Consider the following 24,171-nt stretch of genomic DNA (forward strand, 5'->3'; position numbering starts at 1 on the left):
TGTGTGTATTCCTCTGCCTCTGCATTTACGTTTTGTGTTGAAACTACCTGTTTACATACACTTGTTCTTTATGGAACTGTAATAAGCAAGCTTATTTTATTCATCTTTATTTCCTCAATACCTACAAGACTGTCCTGCACATAATAAGGGCTCCTAAAAATCTTTGATGATTTAGAATCATTATAATAGACCAAATTGTCCCACCCCGTTGTTTTAACATGCGAACAAGAGTGTCTACTGCTGTCATACTGGGAATCCTTGCGGATGGGACAAACTCTTGTGTATTATGTAAATAAAATTTTAACTGAAATATAACTCATTTATAGAAACGTGTATAAACCATTAGACCACTGCTTGATGAATTGAACACATCCATGTTACCGGCACCTAACCTGAGGAACATGTCAGAAGCCCTATCCCCTGGGCCACTGCATTCATGACAGACCCCTCCCAAGATTTAACTACTTACTGTTCTGACTTTCAACGCTTTAGGTTAGTTTTACCTCTTTTTTGGGATATTTATTTATTTATTTATTTATTTATAGTGCCCTCTACACCCAGTGTGGGGCTCGTACTCATGAATCTAAGATCAAGAGTTGCATGCTCTCTGATGGTATCAGCCAGGTGCCCCTCTTTTGTGGGGGGGAGGGTGTATTTTTAGAGTTATATAAATGGAATGATACAATATGTACTCATTTGTATTTGGCTTCTTTCACTCAGTATTATTTTGTAGGAGCCATTCATGTTATCTGTAGTTGGGGTTCATTTAACATTCATTGTAGAGTTTTTTACTGAGTGAATACTTCAGCTTATCCATTCTGCTCTTTTTTTTTTTTTTAAGATTTTATTTATTTATTTGAGAGAGAGACAGTGAGAGAGAACATGAGCAAGGAGAAGGTCAGAGGGAGAAGCAGACTCCCCGTGGAGCTGAGAGCCCAAAGCGGGACTTGATCCCGGGACTCCGGGATCATGACCAGAGCCTAAGGCAGTCATCCAACCAACTGAGCCACCCAGGAGTCCCTCCATTCTGCTCTTGATGTACATTTGGGTTTCTAGTTGGGGCCATTATGATTGGTGTGGCTACCAATGTCCTTATACATGTGTTTTATTTACATGTGTATAGTAGTTTTTGGAGGGAGTAAAATTTCCGAGTCTAGAGCGTGTTTAGCTTTAGTTGATACTCATCAAGCAGTTTCCCAAATGGTTGTATGAATTTGTACACCCACCATCAGTTTATGAGAATTCAATTTTGCTATGTTCTCATTACACCTGTTCTTTTCTTTTTCTTTTTAGCCATTCTGGTGAGTATGTAAGGGTAGGGTAATATATTAAGGTTTTAAATTGCACTCCCTTGATGTCTAATTAAAATAAGAGCTATTCCATACATTTCATGGCCATTTATATAATTTTTTTTAAAAATGCTAATTTTTCTATCAGAGTTGTCTGTTCTTAATGATTTGTAACAACTGGAATAGAATAGAGATGGTCCAAAGATGCAGGACAAAATCACTTGCATATGTAATTTTGCTTATATGGAAAGTTGAAAATCTAAGTGGTGATTGAAAGAGGAGAGATTTCTGCGCCAGACTTTGGTTATTTTGCAATCAATAAATACTTGGAGATTGCATTCTCAGTTCATCTGGGTGAACACATGCTATACTTATGCCGCTTACTAGATTCAACATAAGCAAATGGTGTTTATTTCACTTGGAATGGCTGGTAAATTCTGGTAAAATAGGGAACCATTTACCTTAAATAGATCTTTAAGTACACCTAATGTTTAGAAGGGCTAAGTGGCTTGGCCAAGCTTATACAGGTAGTCATTGTCAGAGATAGTGTCTAAACCCTTGCTTCCTGACTCCTGAGAGATGTTTCAAAATTTTTTCTTGCCACACAGTTCTGATCCAGAAACAAGAGATACCCCATCAGGAAAATGTGGAATGGACTTAGAAACCAGGAAAGTGAGTTCTGGGTCCAGCTGTCAATGGCTGGTTCTACATCCAAGTGCCTAATCGTTTTGGCTCCTCTGAGTTTCAGCTTTCAGATTGCCCCAAATGAAGAAATACTAAAGAATTATTACATTTCAAGTAAATTTGATTACAACTATAGAAGATTAAAACTAATATATCATCTAGACCAGATATACACTTCTAAATATTTCTAGAAGATAATACTCCAATAGAGAAAACTATTTACCTAGTCTATATTTCCCAACAGTGAAGAATTTGTGTGTGTGATATTAAGTAAAAGCTGCATTGTTTTAGAAATCAAATGCAAAAAGGAACACATACTTAAATAAATGTGCTAGAATTGGTTTTCCTAAACAAAAGCTGTAGAAATTTCCTTTCATTATGAACAAATATCTTTGAAGGTATTGCAACTAACTGCCCTACCGTAATTGCTCCCTCTGAGGCACAGCAATTATCTTACAAGGCAAAAGCTAAAGGCGCATATTAGATGTGTTCCTGGGGACAAAGGAAGAGTATCAAATGAGATCTAGAAGGGTAATACAGTTGGGAGTGCATTATAAACTATAAACAAAATTATACACAGCATTGGGAATGTCAGCGCCTAATAGTGGAGTAAACACTGGAGTTGGCATTAGGAAATAGATTTCAGTCTCAGCTTGGCTATTTACTAGCTAAGTGAGCTTAGGCAAGTCCCGTAACTGCTCTGACCCTCATCTGTTGAATAGGGATAATAATAATTGTCCTGCTTGATTTATAAAGTTTCAGGGAGAAATTAGTTAATGTAAGCTGAAGTGCGTTGTAAAATGTATTGCATTTGCCAAATGTTAAATAATGTTCTTTTCTACTTACATACCGAAGACTCTCATTCCATATTCATATGTATACATCCCCTTCTATGTGGTCAGCGGCCAACTCAGAGTCGTGCCTTTGGTCGTCTGCCATCATGAAAGTGATTCAACCTCCTTTATCATATGATTGCTTTCTCCCCAGGCCTTGATCCTTTAGACCCTTTGCATCTCTCTTAAATTTAGATTAGGAATTCTCGAGTAGTGTAGCCTACTCTTTGAGTCCACTGGACTTGGGCTGGAAACCCCGCTCATTAGCTACATAGACTTGGGAAGGTCTTTAAATCTCTTTAAGCCTCAGTTTTTTTTTTTCATCTTTAAAATGGATGACTGTGAAAATTAAATAAGCATATAATCCATGAAAAATACTTAGTACAATTCTTCTAATTCTGGTATTTTTATTGCAAAGATTCCAAAATGAAAACATGTAGAAACAGTTGCTTCCGTGATCAGAATAATTATATTCTCCAAGACAGTGTGGTCTAATGGTTCATTTAAGACTCAGGCAATACAGGGGTGCCTGGGTGGCAAGGTCGGTTAAATGTCTGACTTTGGCTTAGGTCATGATCTCAGGGTCCTGGGGTCAGGCCCCATGTCCCACTCCTACCCAGCAGGGAGTCTGCTTCTACATCTCCCTCTGCCCCTCCTTGCTGCTTATGCGTGCTCTCTCTCTCTCTCAAATAAATAAAGTCTCAAAAAAAGATTCAGGCAACACAGAGGGTTGTGTTCTTACATTCCCAGCAAAGCATAATAATGATGGTTTTTCTTTATCAGTTTTGTTCCTTTGAACTCGAGTGTGCTAAAAATTCTGTGGTAAGACCTTAGAAATAAAACAATTTTATTCTTCTGAGTATTCTTCTGAATTTTCAAATGCTAACAAGTAGATGTAGCTGCAATGCCACTTGGACATTAGTTTAAATTGATACCAGTAGTGGGGGCTCTGCCACTGCTTATCTCAAAATATGTGGCATTGACATAACAGGGGCAGAATAGGTGAGGAAATTGATCTCGGAGACTTGGAAAGATGAAGACAAATATTTACCTGTGACAACATTTGATAAAAGTGCTACTTGTGATCGCCTTTCAATGTTGTAGCTCTTTTGGAATTTCTGCAGCTTTTGTTTAGGAAAACCAATTCTAGTATTTTTATTTATGTGTTCATTTTTGCATTTGATTTCTAAACATTAGTAATGAGTGGGGGTTGTGACTGATTACTTTTAGCAAGACATGAGAAGAAGGAGGTGATCCCAGACAAGGGTTGGCTGGCTTATAAGCCAAGGAAAGGAATCGAGAATGGGAAAAAGTAGAAATAAGATTCGAAAGTCATTGTATGAAGAAGTCCATTAAGACTCTATTTTTGTAGCAAAGATCAGATAATGGATATGACCTCTCACAAAGCCTGATGCTTTCAGTGTAGCAGCCATTATGGTGGGGGTAGGGGGAGTAGGAGCGGGAGGGGAGTCAGAGTCCGGGGAGAGAAAGAGAGAGACACAGGCCCAAGAAAGCAAAGCATTAAATTAGGCTTGAGAATTATACATAAAGAAAGAACTTTTTATGAGACTACAAGCACAAGGAATTGACTGTAAACATGTCAGAAACTTATTAAATTTTTTCAAAGACATATATTGCCAAGGAAAGCACAAGCTTGGTCTTAAAAAATCCCTTTACTATGTGAACCTGAAACTACACCTTAGGCCCCCAAATTTTCACAGGCAGGAAGTAGCTAAGGAAGTTCTTCAATCTTGAAATAGGACAAACTCTACAATCCCTATCTCAGGTCTGACTATGGAATATGGACGCAGAACCACTTCCAAGAAGTTGGAATTGGAAGCCACAGAGAACACAGGATGGGAGAGGTTACCCCGCATAGCTTGTCCCATACAGCAGGCTGAGAGACTAATAAAGGAATTTACCCCACTGCTGGGGCAGAGGTGCCTTCTAGTGCCTGCTAGGCAGACTCCATCACTGCTGTGGACCAGTAACTGGGGAGTGTTTGAACCATTTTCCTTGTCCCCTTTGAATAGGAGTGTTTGGTCAGCCAGCCTGTTCCTGGTCCACGCTTGTCTATTGTGTAAGTGTGTATGTGTGTGTGGATATTTGGTGGGGGTTTGGGAGGCAGGTGGATAACTTGCCTTTCTAGTTTACAGGCCACTCCATTCCAGGCTTCCCCACCTCGGGAAATGGCATTACCTTGGGCTTATCCTTGGGCTTAGATGAAAGAGAGGCTTTTAAAAATTTTTCTCTCAAATTGTTCATCCATTTATCTGCAAACCTGTCTGTTTCACTGGCAAAAGAAATCCAGAATCTGACCACCTCTCACTACACCCACTTCTGCCTCCTGGTTCTAAGTCATCCTGACGTCTCACCTGAATGACTCCCAAGAGCCTTCTAATTGGTAGCATCCTTCTCTCCTCCCCACTTCCCAATTTATTTTCCCTGAATGGTCATTTCAAAGTAGAAGTGAGATCATACACACCCTCTCCCAGGCTTCCCTCAGATCCAAGTCCCTGGCCTCCCCCTTTACCCAGTGCTGCCCACTTTGTCCTCCTTACTGCCCCTTGGGTGTACAGAGCACTCTCTCACCTTGGGGCCCCCTCTCCCCATGACTATCTGCATGGCCCACTTCATTTCATCACTACTTCAGCTCGCAGATTCTCTTCCTTGGAGACCCAATGACTCTATTTTTTTTTTGTAGCCCACATCACCACCTGACATTTTCTAGAATATTTAAAGAGTTTTGTTCTGTTCACTGACGTATACCTAACTCCAAAACACAGCCTGGAACATGGTGGGCGTTTGACAAACACTCATAATGTGAATGAAGATCTTGTTTGCTGCCACGTGCAACCATTAATAAGTGTGACAAAGGAAGTGCTGTCAGGGTATAGAGTAGGATGGACCCAGTTCTTCCTGGGGCAGTTAAGTGAAAGCCTCCCAGTGGGCGAGCTTCCTGGATGCTCTACCTGTGCCATATGGGCCTTTGCACTTAGAAGGATCCTGTTCTTGGTTTAATGCTCTGCTGTTGTTATCTGGATATTCCTAATAATTTTGAACAAGGAGCTGTGCATCCTTTTAATTGTGACATAATTCACACACCATACAATTCACCATAAAGTATGAAATTCAGTACTTTTCAGAATGTTCACGAAGTTGTGCCACCGTCACCAGTATCTAATTTCAGGAACTTCTCGTTGCCCCAGAAGGAAACTGCATACCCATGGGTAGTCATCCCCATTTCCCACTTTCCCCCTGGCCATAGATAATATTCTCTGACTAAATTTGCCTCTTCTGGACATTTCAGATAAGTGAAGTCAAACCTATGTGACTTTTCGTGTTGGGCTCCTTTCGCTTAGTATGTTTTCAAGGTCCGTCCGTTCTGTAGCATGTATTAGTACTCCCACCCTTTTTCTGGCTCGTTAATTTCCCTTTGTATCCATATAGACCCCATTTTGGTTGCCAGTTCACCTGTACTGGATATTTGGGTTGTTTCTACTTTTTTGGCTATCATGAATAATGCTATGAACACTGGTGTACTTGTGTTTGTGTGACTGTATGTTTTTATTATGTTTCTTGGATATCTACTGAGGATTGGGATTGGTGGGTCACACTATTACTGTATGTTTAACTTTTTGCAAAACTGCAGAGCTGTTTGCCACATTTTATATTCCTTCCACCAATGCATGGAGGGAGGTGTCCAATTTCTCTGCATCCTCCTGACACCTGTTATTTTTCTATTACTGATAACACATTATTTTTCCAATTATAGCCATCCTAGAGAATGGGAAGTATATCTCATTTGGTTTTGCATTTCCCTAATGACTAATGATATTATCTTTTCATGTGCCTATTAGCCATCTGTATAACTTCTTTGAAGAAATGTCTATTCAAATCCTTTATTTTTTTATTTTCCTTTTGTCTCTTGTTGAGTCATAATAGTTCTTTATATATTCTAGATATTACACCCATATTAAATATATGATTTGCAAATACTGTCTCCCATTTTGTGGGTTGTCAGTTTACTTTCTCTTTGAAGCAAAAGAGTTTTGAATTTTGATGAAGTCCAGTTTGTTTATTTAATTATTTTTGGTGGCTTAAGGTTTAGGTGTCTAAGAAACCCTCCCCTAATTCAAGGCCACACAAATTTATGCCTTTGTCTCCTTCTAATAATTTCATAGCTTTACTTCTTCCATTTAGGCCTTTGATCCATTTTGAAGTAAATTTTGTACATGATGTGAAGCTGGTATCCATATTCATTTTATGTTTGTGCATCCTTTGTTGAAAAGATTAATCTTTCCTCATTGAATTGCCTTGATATCCTTGTCAAAAACCAGTTGAGCATAGATGCATGGTTTTAATTTTGGACACTTACTTCTGTTGCATCAATGTATGTCTGTTCTTATGACATATCTCACTGTGTTGATTATGGTAGCTTTATAGGGAAATTTAAAACTGAGAAGTATGAGTCCTCCAATTACATTCTTATTTTTTTGGTATTGTTTCGGCTATTCTGGGTCCCTTGCATTCCATTCAAAGTTTAGGATCAGCTTGTCAATTTCTGAAAAACTAGCATTTAGAACTTTGATGGGCATTGAATTGAAGCTGCAGGTCAATTTCAGGAATATTGTCACGTTAACAATATTAGGTCTTCCAATCCATAAACATGAAACGTCTTTCTATTTATTTAAATCTTTCATTTATTTCAGCAATGTTTTGTAACTTTTGTGTCTAAGTCCTGCACTTTTGTTAATTTTTTTCCTAAGTATTTTATTCTCTTTGATGCCATTGTCAATGAAACTGTTTTCTTAGTTTCATTTTTAGATGGTTCCTAGCTAGTATATAGAAATACAACTAATTTTAAAGAAATTTTATGTATTTATTTGTTAGAGCGAGCAAGAGAGAGCACAGGCAGGGGAAGTGGCAGGCAGAGGGAGAAGCAGGGTCCCTGCTGAACAGAGAGCTCATTGCAGACACTTAACTGAGTGAGCCACCCAGGCACCCGAAATACAAGTAATTTTATATTGATTTTGTGTCATGCATCCTTCTGAACTCCTTTATTATCTATAATAGCTCTCTCTCTCTCTCTCTCTCTCTGTGTGTGTGTGTGTGTGTGTGTGTGTGTGTATTTCTCAGGAATTTCTATATTTTTTTATTCTGGGTGTCTTTTATTTAATTTCCTTGACAATTTCTCTGGTTGGAACCTTCAACATTACAGTTTTGAATACAAGTGGCAAGATGGGACATAGTTACCTCTTTCCCCATTTTAGGAGAGAGATTTCAGTATTTTACTATTAAGGTTAATGTTAGAGGCTCCAAATTTTTATATTGTATTGGGTTCCTACAAGTTTTGTAGGTCGTCACGCCTCATAAAGGAGAGCACAGCTGAGCTGAGTGTTAAAGGATAAGTAGGAGTTCCCCAGCATGCGAAGGGGAGGAGAACACTATTTGCATTATCACAGATAGATTCTGGATCTCTAAGTGGTTGAGTATGACAGGAACATGAAGATCAAATGCAGAGTGAAGGAATCAGGTTGGATGGGCAGGCTGAACTGAGCCATAGTAGACTTGCTGACTTATTAAAGAGCTTTACTTTTATTCTCTGATTTTTTTTGGGGGGGGTGGTTCTGCGATACTATGATATTTGATACACAATAGCAAAAAATGGAATGAGGGGAAGTGAGACTAGAAACTGAGGCAGGGAGGGCAATTTGTGGATTCCATATTTGAGACAATGAATCTAAATCTTTCCAGCTTTACCTTGGACTAGCCATTTACTTGGTTTTGAAGACTTTATTTTCTTTCTTTCATTATTTTTCTTAAAAGGAAAACACCTTTAGTAATAGAAACATAAATACTGAGTAACTATTTTAAGAGTTATGCTAACACCAGTAATGGGGTTTACAATATATGTTTTGTTATTTATGAAAAATAAATTTTTGTATTTATGATATCCTGGAAAATTGAGATTAATGATCTTTTTTTAAAGTTTGCATTATTTATTTATTTATTATGTTCAGTTAGCCAGCATATAAGTACATCATTAGTTTTTGATGCGGTGTTCAATAACTCATTAGTTGCGTATCACACCCTTTCATATGGTAAGGAAAAATGGGGCCTAGAAGATTTCATTAGTAAATTCAAGAATAGTATTAGTAATTTCAGGATGTTTTTCATTTGCATTTTACCAACCACCCCTATCCACATCAGGTATTACCTGACACATTTACAAAATCAAAAGATAATCCTTCTTTCCCTTTCCCCTCCCTCCCTTCTTTCCTTTTTTTTTTCCCCTCTCTACTCATCTTCATTTCCCCCCCTTTTTTTTTACAATTATCAATTAATTGGTTAATTCCTCAAAATTTATTTAGGACCTAAGAGGCTGAACTAGATCTGTAACACATTCCTTGTCCTTGAAGAGCTTATGGACTTATGAGTGGCTGAAGTAAAGCGGGGCAGCCAGATTTCCAAATAGAGTGTGATGTGTCATTGTTACCTTTCTTTCACACATCTAAATTTATTGAATGACCATCTGCCTCAGTCCTGTCACTGTGGCCTTCATTAAGATGAGCTTATAGCCTCTGTTATGTACATGATAGTGGCTAATAAATCCTGCTTTGTTGTGTTAGTTTAGCTTGGAATGGATTGAAAGAACTAGGGGTAGAATTAGTGACTTAAGTTTACAGAAACAGTAAAAAGAACGAAAGAACAAAACCAACTAGATCCCATAAGAGTCAGATGAACTCGAGCTTCTGCCCGATCACGTATGGCTATAAATTCCTAGTCAATTCCCTACAGTCACAGATCTGGAAAGTGATGGGCCATTTGAGGGGAAACTCCTCTATCTTCCTTCAAATTATATAACACTAAATCCGTGTCATTAAACAAATGATTCTAACCCTTTTTTTCCTTGCCTTTATTGGATTTCAAAGTTCAGTACACATTCAAATTATTCAATTTTGATATCGCTTTTATGATCAAATATCCTACTTTTGAAATGGAAAGCTCAGTTGGCCATGTTCCCCGTTAAGTTTAAGAAGCTTTTATCATTTAAATAAATTAAACCTTCCAGCATGGGTTCCACAGAACATAATGAAGCACAGAGAAGAAAAGCTTAAATGAAATAAACCTCTTTGCTGATAGAAACAGAACAGGCTATTGTTCATTCTACCAATAAATGTGTGGCTGGAGTCATAGTCTGATTTATGATTTTTCATTTTTTTATTTTGTCCTTAATTTTTGTGGTATTCATCAGCAATTTGATTTGCCATTGGACAAAAGATAGACATAGAGTACATCAAGTGCAAAGGTTCTAGGTTATTAATGCTGAGGAAAAAACCCCCAAATATTAGAGTTTTAGAAGTTGATTTAATACCATGTTGGGAATCATGGATATACATATTTTTCTTCTACATTGTTTAATTCATGTGTTAGATGAATACTAAGATCTTTTACATTTTCTAAAATGATTTCTTTGGGGAAATTAAATTTTTTTTCTAGAGAAAATTATCATTTCTACATAATAATTGGGTAAAATTAATCTATATAACTATGTATTCATTTAGCAGGAAATGTTTTCCTTTCTGTATGACACATGGCCCACACAGGAAATCAGCTGAATTACGAAAATGCTTATTGTTTGTAGATCTTTCAATTGTCAAAGACTAGTAGGTAAAATTTTTTTAAAAAATTTAAATAAAAACATGCTCTTTTTAAAGGGCTTACCTAAATAAAATTGATCCATCTTTCCCTTCTGTTATTAAGTTGAACCATTTTATTATATACATAATTAAAAAGTTAAAGGTAAAAAGCACTTCTTAGAAGGAAGGATCAGCAGAATATATTTGAGAAGGCCCATGCTTGTAATCGTAATGTGGAATAATTACCATGCTATTTTTTATGATGAAATGTAGTCTCCTTAGTAATAAAAATGCATTGTTATTTAAATTTGGAGTTTAGGCTCATAAAGTTATCTTTAAAATTATAACAACTTATAGAAAGGGCCTATTAACATTTAATGTTTTTGAAAAACAGTGAGTTACTTCCATCGGGCACCCCTGCCGTTTTATGTTATTTATCTATAACGCATTCTGTATAATTTAAGACAGAACAAAAAGCTATCATACTTTACAGATATGTCATGGTTCAACTTGTGGTGGTACCTCTGTGGATAATTAGTTTTCAAACCTTGTAATCATGATAAAATCATCTCTCTCTTTTTTTTTTTAATAAAGATTTTTATTTATTTATTTGACAGAGACACAGTGAGAGAGGGAACACAAGCAGGGGGAGTAGGAGAGGGAGAAGCAGGCTTCCTGCCTAGCAGGGAGCCTGATGCGGGGCTCAGTCCCAGGACCCTGGGATCCTGACCTGAGCCAAAGGCAGAGGCTTAACGACTGAGCCACCCAGGTGCCCCTGATCTCTTCATTTTTAAAAAATTTCAGTGCCTGAAAAAAGTGTGGCATTGTCACCAACTGGAAAATAAGTTCTTAGATGTTATTGTATCCTTACAATGGAATCAAAGATAGGTTCTCATTCAAGTTATTCAGTGATTGATTTGTGGGTCAAAGGTTTGAATGTGATTATATTGAGACAGCATTTGTTAACTATCTACTTGTGCCCAGCAGTGGGCTAGGTGCTGAGGATGCCAGGAGGTAGATGATGTTGTGTTTATCTCCAAGTGAGGAAATAAGAGTAGACACTCATGATCAATTACAAGAATTTAGATACCATTGACTCATTGTTTAGAAACTGAAAAATAATGTTTAAAAAGCAGAAAATCTTCCCATTTGTAGTAATTTCTATTCATAGAACTATCACAAACATACTTTGCTGAATGTATGAAGATTTTATTGGTGAATAACATTTACTTACTGAGGACCTTCAGTGTAACACTGTTGGAGAGACTAGAGATATAGCACGTAATAAAAGACAAAAATCTCTGCCCCCATAAACAAATGCATTATGTAGTAGTGGGATCAAGAATGGTATTAGAGTCCAGGGAAGACTATACCTTTTGACCCACCCTGCCCCGTTTTTGGTAAAGCCAGGGTATTTAATATAAGTAGAAGCAAGTTAAAACACAAGAGCTGCCTTGAAGAGAGCAAGATGCTACAAAATGCAGCATGTATTTTAAAGGCTTTGCCTTTGAGAATAGGATGGCTTAGAAGTTGCCTCTCCTAACACCCTCCCCAGCAAGCACAGAGCTGAGGTCCTTTAAGTCACTGCTTCTAGGGATGGTTCTCCATGGCAAATGTTCTGTGAAGGGTTATCTGTTGGGTGTGAAACTGCTATATCACTCCCTGCTTTACCAACTCAACTACCCATATTTTTGTGGGGCCCAGGAAGAAGTGTCAGAGCTGCAGTAGAGTGTAATGGTTGTACTGCTTACAACTGGATTTCTTGGATTTATCCCGGCTACTGACTCCTTGGGTGACCTGGGGCAAACCACCAAATCAAATCTCCGTGCCTCAGTTTGCTCTTTGGAACTCGAGAGTAATAGGACCTATCTCAAAGAGCAGTTATGACAGTTAAAGGAGGTAATACACGTGTGGAAGTGGCCCTTTGCTATATGCAAACTTTTAGTTACTATTTTTTAATAAGTCGTACTTTACATTCTACAGCCAAAAGAAAGAATAAATTTCGCCTCATTCAGTAAACTCCATCTAACCCAGTCATTTTTATAAAGTTGCCTCTGGCTTAAAAGCTTGGTTATGGTAAATAGTTGGCCAAAGCCAAGTATTATTGTTTTCAAATGGGCTCCAGGTCAAATTCTGTCAGCTTGGGTAGGAAATTTCCTCATGACTCTCTCTTCCCAGCCCTCTCTCTGCACCTGGTTCTGCTTTCACTGGGCTCCTGATTGCCTACAGTCCCGCTACTAAGGGGATGGGGGTCCGCTTCACACCCAGGGGCTTGTCTGTGAGACCTGGAGGGCTTGTGGTAACTCCTCAGAGCCTTGGCCTTTGAGCTGGCTGCACCAGTGACTGGGCTGATTTACTGTGTTCATATTTATTGGTCTGAAAGGCCCTGGTAGCAGGGGTCCTACAGAGTGTAGTGACTTCTCCCCCTTCTTGAAGTACCTTTGCCTCATCTGGCTTCTAGGGGGCTGAAATCACAATTGTCCACCTTCTGTAGTTCCTGGGCCCATGGGGATCCTAGCCATGCCCCTCCAGGCACACAAGAAGTATGGGTAGACACGAGGAGATGAACCTTTCCCCTCCTCATAAAAGAGGGTTTATGCTTTTTTTTTTTTTAGCAGGCTTTGTTGGCTCTGGAGACTAAACACATGGGTCCTGCTCTCTGCAAACTCCAAATGAGAAGTCAGGGCCTGTCTCAATGTGTGTAAGTTCCCCTCAAGCTCCAGGGGCCAAGTCTAGCTCCACCTCATCTCCTATCCCCCTGGAGTGGGGAGATGGAGAGAAAGGAACAATGTGCAGCACTAGGATTCTGATAACCCAAATCTCTTTTCTTTCTCAATTCCTTTTTTATCTTTATGGTGGCCAAATATGCCAGCCCAGTTCTATCTCATTTGTCCCCTGATGCAGACTGGCCCCCTGGTTCTGGGACGGGACTCCTCTGTACTAGGCAGTTTGGCGTTTGGGGTCTCTGTTCTCAGCTGAATAGTAGCAGTCCAGGCACCTTTGTTTGCTGTTGGTTTGTGGGGAGGGGCCAGATGGTGGCCAGGGAAACTGCAGAAGGCTTCTTTTATTGCTGTTTTATGTGGGCTTAAATCACTAAACATTCTAAACTCGCTAAGCACACAATAATTATAAGCAGTCATTAACCATTCTATTGAAATTTTAAAGCATAATGCTCTTGACTAAGATGCCAACAAATATTCAGTTCCAGGAACACCAAATATTTCAATATAATTTCTAAAAACTGTGAACTTCACACAGCAGTACACATGGATACTACAGAGATAGTAATACTTTTGTCTATTATATACCAGTAGCGTTGAAATAGATCCTTTTATCGTAAATGTAAAGGCAACTCTCAGTTACTACATCACACTAAGGCTGTATATATCCAAGGCTAAGGAGCTACCTTTAAAAAAACAAAAAGGTCAGAGTTGAGTGGGAAGGAGGATGTGGCCAGTCATTTGTCCCCTCATGTCAGTTTCTAAAACCAAATTGAGTACCTTTTCAATGAAGAGGGATGGAAAAGGAATATGGTATCTGTGTCCATGTTTGAATCTAATATTGTGAAGGCTCAGCATAAGCTCTGTTGACTTAGGAAGCATGAGAAACATGTCAGAAAAATCATGCTGGAACTTTGATGTCAGACTGTCAGATAGTATTACATCATTTAAAAGATCCAATCGTGGGATGCCTGGGTGGCTCAGTCAGTTAAGCATCTGCCTTCAGCTCAAGTTATGATCCCAGGGTCCTGGGATAGAGCCCCATGTCGGGCTCCCTGCTTAGTGGGGAGCCTGCTTCTCACCCTCCCACTCCCCCTGCTTGTGCCTGCTCTCTCTCTCTCTGTCAAATAGATAAGTAAAATCCTTACCAAAAAAAAAAAAAAAAAAAAAAGATCCAATTTCATGTGCCACTAGAGAGGGAAAAATATCCTGGTCTTTACAGACAGTTATTGAATTTAGAGAATTTTTATTTTAAAATACATATCATTACCACTTGATAAGCTGTGTTTAGTGCATCAGTCTCAATTTAGAAAGTGTGCTCTTAGAGGATTGCTATCTCCCTGACTTTTCTGTTAAGTGACCATCACTAGTATTGGTTCCTAGTATAAACTGATGTTTGTAATGTTACTCTGGAAGCTATTAAATCCTCAAGAGGTGCTGGAAATGGTTTCAAATAGAAAGTATTTTATGAGAGTTCAACAGAAAGAACCAACATATTTTGAGTGTCTCTTACATGCTATGTACTTGCCATATATCTCCAATCTAACCAATAAATTAATGAGAGAGGGTGATGAAGTAATTTTGCCAGCCTCAGAAAATTGTGATTCTAAGAGCACTGTAATATAACTCCCTTGTGAATTTTCCTGCTAGCCCACCTGTAGTTATTTTGTTCTTCAGAAGGAGACTGAGCAAAAAAATCTCACATTCATTAAATTCACTTCTAACTTTGATAATATGAGTGGTAATTTCTTACATGGTGAAGAGTTTTACTTCTCTTGATGGAGTTGTAAGCCCTTCCCAGTATTATTTTCAAAAGATGTTTTATTTATTTATTTTTTAAATTTTTTTAGAAGTAAATTATATAATCAGAAGTTACTGAGTCCTATGTAGAAAAAGCTAGAAACTCCTATCAATTGGATGATGGACCATCTGGCTTGATTCTTCTCTATATTTTGAATTTGTATTACAACATTTTGCCTTTGGTGTTCAAAAGACATTTTAAATTAAATTTATGCATACTTACTTGTGGTTACCCATCTAACAGCCCACGCAACATGTATTTAATTCTATAGTTAAAGTTTACCCTCAAAATAGAAAACAAAAACTAATTCAAGTAATACATTCACCCTCATTATTGTAGCATTATTTTCAATGGCCAAATTATGGAAGCAACCCTAGTGTCTACTGATAGATGAATGGATAAAGACTGTTATACATATACAATGAAATATTATTCAGTCATAACAAAGAGTATGTTGCCATTTGTAGCAATATGGATGGAGCTAAACAATATAATGCTAAGTGAAATAGGTTGGTCAGAGAAAGACAAATACCATATCTTTTTTTGAAATTTTAATTTTTCAGTGTTCCAAGATTCATTGTCCATGTACCACACCCATTGTTCATGCAATATGTGTCCTGCTTAATACCCACCACCAGGCTCACCCACCCCCCCATCCCTCTCCCCTCCAAAACCCTGTTTGTTTCTCAGAATCCATAGTCTCTCATGCTTCATCTCCCCCTCTGATTTACCCCAATTCACTTTTCCTTTCCTTTTCCTGATGTCCTCCATGTTACTCCTTATGCTCCACAAATGAGTGAAACCATATCATAATTGACTTTCTCTGCTTGACTTATTTAGCTCAGCATAATCTCCTCCAGTCCTGTCCATGTTGATACAAAAGTTGGGTATTAATCCTTTCTAATGGCTGAGTAATATTCCATTGTATATATGGACCGTATCTTCTTTACCCATTCATCTGTTGAAGGGCATCTTGGCTCTTTCCACAGTTTGGTGGCCATTGCTGCTATGACCATTGGGGTACAGATGGCCCTTCTTTTCACTACATCTGTATCTTTGGGGTAAATACCCAGTAATGCAATTGCAGGGTCAAAGGGTAGCTCTATTTTTAATTTCTTAAGGAATCTCCACACTGTTTTCCAAAGTGGCTGCCCCAACTTACATTCCCACCAACAGTGTAAGAGGATTCCCCTTTCTCCACATCCTCTCTAACACTTGTTGTTTCCTGTCCTGTTAATTTTGGCCGTTCTACCTGGTATAAGGTGGTATCTCAGTGTGGTTTTGATTTGAATTTTGCTGATGGGTAATGATGATGAACATTTTTTTCATGTGTCTGTTAGCCATCTGTATGTTTTCTTTGGAGAAGCATCTTTTCATGTCTTCTGCCCATTTTTTGATGTGATTATCTGTTTTGTGTGTGTTGAGCTTGAGGAATTCTTTATGGAACATAACGTGAAGCCCCAGCTTTGTTATTCTTTTTCAACATTTCCTTTGTGATTTAGGGTTTTTTCTGATTCCATACAAATTTTAGGGTTGTTTGTTCCAGTACTTTGAAAAATGCCAGTGGAATTTTGATCGGGATGGCACTTAAAGTACAGATTGGCAGTATAGACATTTTAACAATGTTTATTCTTCTGATCCATGAGCATGGAATGCTTTTCCATCTTTTTATATCTTCTTCAATTTCTTTCATGAGTGTTCTGTAGTTCCTCAAGTACAGATTCTTTACCTCTTTGGTTAGGTTTATTTCAAGGTATCTTACAGTTCTTGGTGCTATAGTGAATAGAATCGATTCTCTAATTTCCCTTTCTATATTTTCATTATTAATGTATAAGAAAGCAACTGATTTCTGTGCACTGATTTTGTATCCTGCCACATTACTGAATTGCTGTATGAGTTCTAGTAATTTGGGGGTAGAGTTTTTGGGTTTTTCATATTAAAGTATGTCATCTGCAAAGAGAAGAGTTTGACTTCTTCTTTGCTAATTTAAATACCTTTTATTTCTTTGTGTTTTCTGATAGCTGTTGCTAGGACTTTCAATACTATGTTGAACAACAGTGACAAGAGTGGGCATCCTTGTTGTGTTCCTGATCTCAGTCGGAAGGATGTCAGTTTTTCCCCGTGAGAATGATATTCGCTTTGGGTTTTTCTTAGATTTTATGAAGATGAGGAATGTTCCCTCTATCCCTATACTTTGAAGAGTTTTAATCAGGAACGGATGCTTTTTCTGCATCATTTGAGAGGACCATGTTGTTCTTCTCTCATTGATTTGTTCTATCACATTGATTGATTTGCGAATGTTGAACCACCCTTGCATCCCATGGATAAATCCCACTTGGTCATGGTGGATAATCTTTTTAATGTACTGTAGGATCCTGTTAGCTAAGATCTTGTTGAGAATCTTGGCATCCATATTCATCAGGGATTTTGGTCTGAAATTCTCCTTTTTGATGGGGTCTCTGCCTGGTTTAGGGATCAAGGTAATGCTGGCTTCATAGAAAGAGTCTGGAAGACAAATACCATATGATTTCATTCATATGTGGAATTTAAAAAACAAAACAAATGAGCAAAGGGAAAAGAAAGAGAGAGAGAGAGAAACCTGGAAACAGACTCTTAACTATAGAGGACAAACTCATGGTTGTCAGAGGAGAGGTAGGTGGGGAATGAGGGAAACAGGTGATGGGGATTAAGGAGTGCACTTGTTGAGATGGGCGATGGGTAATGTATGGAGTGTGTTGAATCACTATGTTGAACAGAGCATAGAATGTTAATTCTGGAAGTAAAAATCTTAATGAAAAAAACTTCCAGAAATATGCACAGAAAACTATTAACAATACTGAAATCTGAATGGGAGAAACACTTTACACTGAAATTGTTTATAATATTTCAAAAGATAAGAAGAACCTGTAAGTAGGTTGGAATGGTGTTGAGAGAAAAATGAATACTAACAGTAAAAAAACAATTTTAAGGAATATTGAAATTTGAAGAGTCCAATCTCCCACCCCATGATAGTATTACATGGACAACACACTTACTTCTATTGGGATATTTTAGTGGTGTGAAGTTCATCAGTTTTCAAAGCTCTTTATTCAATAAATAGATAGCAGCTTAAAATGAAGTATATTTTGAGCTGGTATTTACCTCTCAGGAACTTTTACTTACAGATTCTAGTTCTGTACACCTAAATAAATGTAATCCCTCCCCCCACCATCACAGGTGCTATGTTAGTAAACCGTCTAACATTTTGGTATTTTTATAGCCTGGAACTCATAATTTAACCGCTAAGCAGGGGATGTTATTAAGAATGGTACTGAAAATATTGGTATGTAAAAGGAAAACATACAAGAAATAGCGATGCAAGGAAATTTAATGTATTTCCTTACACAAATACACATACACATATGTACTAACGTATGCATTTATATGTTTTCTATTAAACGAGAACATAAACTAGAAAGCAAGTACCTCTCTTCAGCTCTCTCTCCATTACATTCCCCCTCCTGTATGCAAGAGAGTAGGATGACATAAGCTAAGTCAGTGCTCCTGGCGAGTTCTCAGTATACTGCGTCCGTTAAGTGGCACTGAGGTATTTTTTCCCTTCCAAAGTGATCTTAACCTGCGTTTGAGGGTTTCCTCAGTGAAACAAAGGTTTATCCAGCATCCTGTCACAAGATTAGCAGTCCATCTATGTTTGTAATCACGTTCTGAACATCTCTCCCCCTCCACAGATCATTTTCCGAAAAATCAGTGACGTGAAGAAAGAGGAAGAGGAGCGCCTCAGGCAGAAGAACGAGGTCACACTCAGCATCCCCGTGGACCACCCAGTCCGAAAGCTCTTCCAGAAGTTCAAGCAGCAGAAGGAGCTGCGGAATCAGGGGTCCACACAGAGCGACCCCGAGCGGAACCAGGTTCAGGTAGAAAGCCGCTCCTTACAGAATGGAGCCTCCATCACAGGCACCAGTGTGGTCACTGTGTCGCAGATCACACCCATTCAGACGTCTCTGGCTTACGTGAAAACCAGCGAGTCCCTCAAGCAAAACAACCGTGAGGCCATGGAACTCAAGCCCAATGGTGGTGCTGACCCCAAATGCCTCAAAGTCAACAGCCCGATCAGGATGAAGAATGGAAATGGGAGGGGATGGCTGCGACTCAAGAATAACATGGGGGCGCATGAGGAGAAAAAGGAAGACTGGAATAATGTCACAAAAGCCGAGTCCATGGGGCTACTGTCAGAGGACCCCAAGGGCAGCGATTCGGAGAACAGTGTTACCAAAAACCCATTAAGGAAAACAGATTCTTGTGACAGTGGGATTACAAAAAGTGACCTTCGTCTGGATAAGGCCGGAGAGGCCCGAAGTCCGCTGGAGCACAGCCCGATTCAGGCTGACGCCAAGCACCCCTTTTATCCCATCCCAGAGCAGGCCTTACAAACCACACTGCAGGAAGTCAAGCATGAACTCAAAGAGGACATTCAGCTGCTAAGCTGCAGAATGACTGCCCTGGAAAAGCAGGTGGCAGAAATTTTAAAAATACTCTCTGAAAAAAGCGTGCCCCAGACCTCTTCTCCCAAATCCCAAATGCCACTCCAAGTACCTCCCCAGATACCATGTCAGGATATTTTTAGTGTTTCAAGGCCTGAGTCACCTGAATCTGACAAAGATGAAATCCACTTTTAATATATATATCTACACATATATATTTGTTAATATATTAAAAACAGTATATACATCTATATACATATGTGTGTATATACCGTATATACATCTATATATTTTCACTTGCTTTCAATATGATGAACACAATATGGATTTTGATATGTAAATACTGCATGTCCAGCTGGATTCTGGCCTGCCAAAGAAGATGATTATTTAAAACATAGATATTGCTTGTATATTATGCAGTTGACTGCATGCACACCTTACATTTATTTATAATCTCTATTCTAATACAAAAAAAGTATGATTTTTGTTAACCAAGGCAATGTAACATTTGAAGAATCAGGGTCCAACCTGCCAATGTTGCCATGACAAATTTGATCTCAGGCTGAGTATATCGAGCTGTCATTTTCTCACTATTCTATTAAGTTAAAATTAGAGATTAATGCCAAGGGAGGGTTCAACCTTTTAGACTGTTGGTACCATTTTATAATCTCTTTTCATAGGATATTTTTCTGTAACTTAGTGTTAGGTTATTTTCCCCAACAGGCAGTATTTGCTCCATCTAAATGACTGTTTTGTTGCCTAAATCAGATAGCAGTGTGGGATATTGAGAACGTATTGCTATGAGTTTTGTGCATGAATTGCATTTTTGCTCAACTATACCTCTCCTTTTTTAACACTGTACTTAGATAGTAATCATTTACTCTTATGTAAGGAAATCCCTACTCCCTCCGTCTTGGAGAACAGCTGCCAGCTTAGCTGATTTTATCAACCCCATAAATATGGAACTATTAATATAGTGTATATTATTATAGAAAAACTGCACCACAGGGTAAAAGGGCCTTTTAACAATTCACATTAGAGATGCTGGTTTTCTAGATGTGATTAATGTTCTAAATTTGTGTTTCTAAAACTTGTTCAAAGGTGAGGTTGAAAGGCTCTTGGCAAAGAAACAAAACACATTTGAGTAATCGTATCAAAATCTTTAATGATATAAATAAAAATGAATGTAAACAGTTTTTGTAGCATATCTGTAACTTAGGGTGAAACACAGGTATAGAACCATTCACACATGATTCTTAGCAATGTTTATAGGGATAACGCATCAAACATGGTTAGGAAAAAACCTAAGAAGTAGATGTTAAGTTGCTCAGTTCAGATAACTGCTTTTCTATAATTTTATTCTGGTTACAATTTTCTAAAGCTTTTTTGCACACAGTTCTGCTGTAGAACTTCTGCTGAATTGCTACACTAGACTACCGTGGCTCAGGCAGATCCATTTATGAAAGGAGGGTACTAAAGACTGAATTTCAGAGTCTTTTGAGTCCTAAATCCTCTTCTTAGAAAGTGCCTATAATCAACTAAAAAAAAAAAGTAACAAACACTTGTGTATAGCTAGTCCCTTAAATGGTATGTATTGAGAATAAAATACATGTTCATTTGTAAGAACCCAGAAAAATTTCTTTCTTTTGACCAAAGTATATTTTGTGCAGTTGATCAAGAGGCATACTTTTAAACTGGTGCGTGCATGTTGAAGTTTGCATCAAGTTGAAAATAGACTCCGGTAATTTGTACATTATCGGACCATCTGTACATATATGTTAACAACATACCCAACATGATAGCAAAATCAAAGGAGATTTTTTGACCTACTGTTGCCATTTTTATGAGCTTTTCTTACTGTGTCCAGCATCCCCAAACAAAACCACCAGAACTGAAAGACAAGTTATCACAATCAGACTGGAGAAGTGCAGAACACAGCAATTTATAAAAACAATTGGTATTTTAGAATTTCTACTAGAGCTTCTTCACATGCCCACAAGATGTGCCTCTAAAATCCAGGAGTCTCAGAACAGATATAATGTGCCATGGGTTCCATTTCCCCTTCTTTGTGCCCACAACTTCCATTACTCAGCATGGAAATTTCCAGGGGAGCATGTCTCCATGCTATGCTACCTACCAACCAACATCGACTTACCACAGGCACAAGAAAATCTGGCACTCACAGTATAAGGAATCAGCCTTGAAACTGAGACTTAGGTTGCTTCCATGGTGAGGATGGTACTTTTTTCTGGACCTCTGACATTTATTGAATTTCAGGGTATTTTTCTATTTAACGGTGTATGAGACAAGCTTGGTTAAGCTTTTAAAGGTAAAATGAATGGTAAAAATAATCTATATACAGAAATGGTCAGTCTAACTCTAGCCACATGCTTCAAAAAATAACCATTGGTGTAAAGCTGTGTCAGAATGACTAGAACAGCAGGGCAATCTGATGTTGCAATCCATACCTTTGCTCATTAGTGGTGCAAATATTGGCTGTGTTCTGCCATTGACTCAATTGACCTACAATATTATTGTTCATATACATGAGCAAGAAACATGGTTTTGAACTCCCCAGGTTGTCCTCAAGGAGGGAAAAGTATCAATTGCTTGTTTATGGTGCAGTTATCACACTATTCTTTTCCAGTCACCTGTGTTCCTATGTGCATGACATGACAAGGTGCTGAATGCACTCTGCTGTTTTCAGCAGAAATGCATGTGTTCAGCAAACACTGTATATAGAGTAGTCTTTTAGGTTCCCAGATTCCACAATTCTTACCAGTTGAACTTACCCGGATTTGAGTGAAGGGTGAATACTTGCTTTAATACATGCAATAATGATACAGTCCTGTTCTGTGTTGCCTTGGCTGGCACACAGACAGTAGATTCTCTTTTGGGGGACCAGACGACTGCATGTTTTATTCTTACACTGTATAGATGCTTTTGGTGCATCCAGAGTAAAATTTTTATTATTATATTTCTGAACAATGTACTAATAGGAGTAAATAGATACATATTTAAAATTCAAACATTTTCCAAAGCAACGTACATACCTTCAATATTTTTTTATGATGATGCAGATGGTCAGATGCTGTACCCTGGACAGATGGTTGTAATCTAATAGTAAAAGTCAAACAAAAATAGAAATGTGAGCTGTGCATCATAATGACAAGTTTTGCCAGTCTTTATTAGGATAGTATTGCACTGAATATGATCTAGTAGATAGAAGATCTTATGATAAAGAGAACACAGGCACACAAAAGGCAGATGACAAAACCAAAGCTACTAGTGTCCCACAATGACATAAATAGTACTTAGAATGGTTTGGGGATAGATGTTGAATAGAGACAGATACATCATTGTTAAAATGGAAAATTTTTATTATGACACCAGTTTCATCTCACAGTATGTATAGAAGTACAACTGTCCTAAGACTCAGTTTCAAAAAAATGTATGTAGATCAGAGCAAAAGAATTAGAAAATTTGGGATTTTAAACTGCTTTTAAGGACAGGTATATGCCCCACGGAGTTCCCAGTATGTTAACAAGAATATTAATTATGACAACTAACAAAAATGCCATTTTGAAAATTAACCCTATTGGAGCCCAAATGCAAACCACAGCTTCCTTTAAGGAGATTTTGTTCTCCTGAGATCTGGCCCATTTGCTGTTCTATTTTAAATCACTGAATTCTTTCAGGAAACTTTAAAAACATTAGTCTTCAGAGCAGAGACTGTTTTTAAAGTGTGCAGTGGCTGGTACTGGTGGAATTATGTGTCATATTAATGAATTCTTTATCTTGTATAATTTTTATCTTTTAAGCTATTTTATGTCTCTTCCAAAATTTTATGTAAGTAATGAGAAAATTTATCTAGAATGTACATATCATACATGGAAAACTTTAAAATATGAATATTTTGTAATTATGTGAATGTTGTGTTTTAATATTTTGTTACATATAAGAATATTTCTCTTGTGGTCTTGATGGAAAAGGAGCGAAGAAAAAACAATTTTTTTGGAAAACATCCCAGGATTAGTATCTGAGCTCTGTCTTGGATTCTGAATCTAGCTTTGACACAATTACAGTGTAACTTTGGCAAATTAACTGTTCTTTGGTGTGTCTGGGCTTCAATTTCCCCACCAATAAATACTGAAATGAAGATAAGAAGCACTCCATTTTTATATCAAGATGTAAGGTCAGTGGGAAATCATCTTTCTCTCAAATGAAAATCACATTAAGATAAATTATTAATTTTTTTCTTTCTTTCATAGAAGATCAGCTGGGATGTTCTCCCTAAATATTTTTCTAGGGTTTAGAGGAGATTTCTCTGGTCAGAGATTGGTGGGGCAAGGTATTGATGGCTAAATAATAATTAGCCACTGGTATGTGAGCAAAAGAAAGTTATCTGGAAATTTAATACTACTAATTAAATAAACATGGCAAGAGTGAAGGTCTTTTGAGAGGAGAGAAAAAGGCATGTAAATATTATGATTTTTGCTTATTCAATGTAGTCATACTGCTCAGCAGAAATTCTCGATCTTCTGAGAAAAAGTAAAAAAATTGGTAAGTATTCATGATACAGAGCATTTCATCTTTCAAATTTTTATATAAAAATAATCATTGACTTACTCAAAACACATGGCTTCATGTGGGCGGATGTTCTTAAAACAAAATTCTTAGTTGTGAAAGAATCTCTTCCAATAACCAATTGATTTTTCAA

General features: G+C 37.8%; 1 protein-coding gene across 1 annotated transcript in view; it reads left to right on the forward strand.

The window, feature by feature from the left end:
- Positions 1-20,599, forward strand: part of KCNH5 (potassium voltage-gated channel subfamily H member 5) — a 314,829-nt gene extending 294,230 nt beyond the window's left edge. Inside the window, exon 11 of the mRNA XM_032875242.1 lies at positions 18,699-20,599. Coding sequence (XP_032731133.1) covers positions 18,699-19,646 — 948 coding nt within the window. The 3' untranslated portion in view covers positions 19,647-20,599. The remainder of the gene's footprint in view (positions 1-18,698) is intronic.
- Positions 20,600-24,171: the final 3,572 nt, after the last annotated feature.

The sequence above is a fragment of the Lontra canadensis genome, unplaced genomic scaffold (assembly GCF_010015895.1).
Source record: "Lontra canadensis isolate GAN:19392208 unplaced genomic scaffold, GSC_riverotter_1.0 scaffold55, whole genome shotgun sequence".
NCBI classification, from domain to species: Eukaryota; Metazoa; Chordata; class Mammalia; order Carnivora; family Mustelidae; genus Lontra; species Lontra canadensis.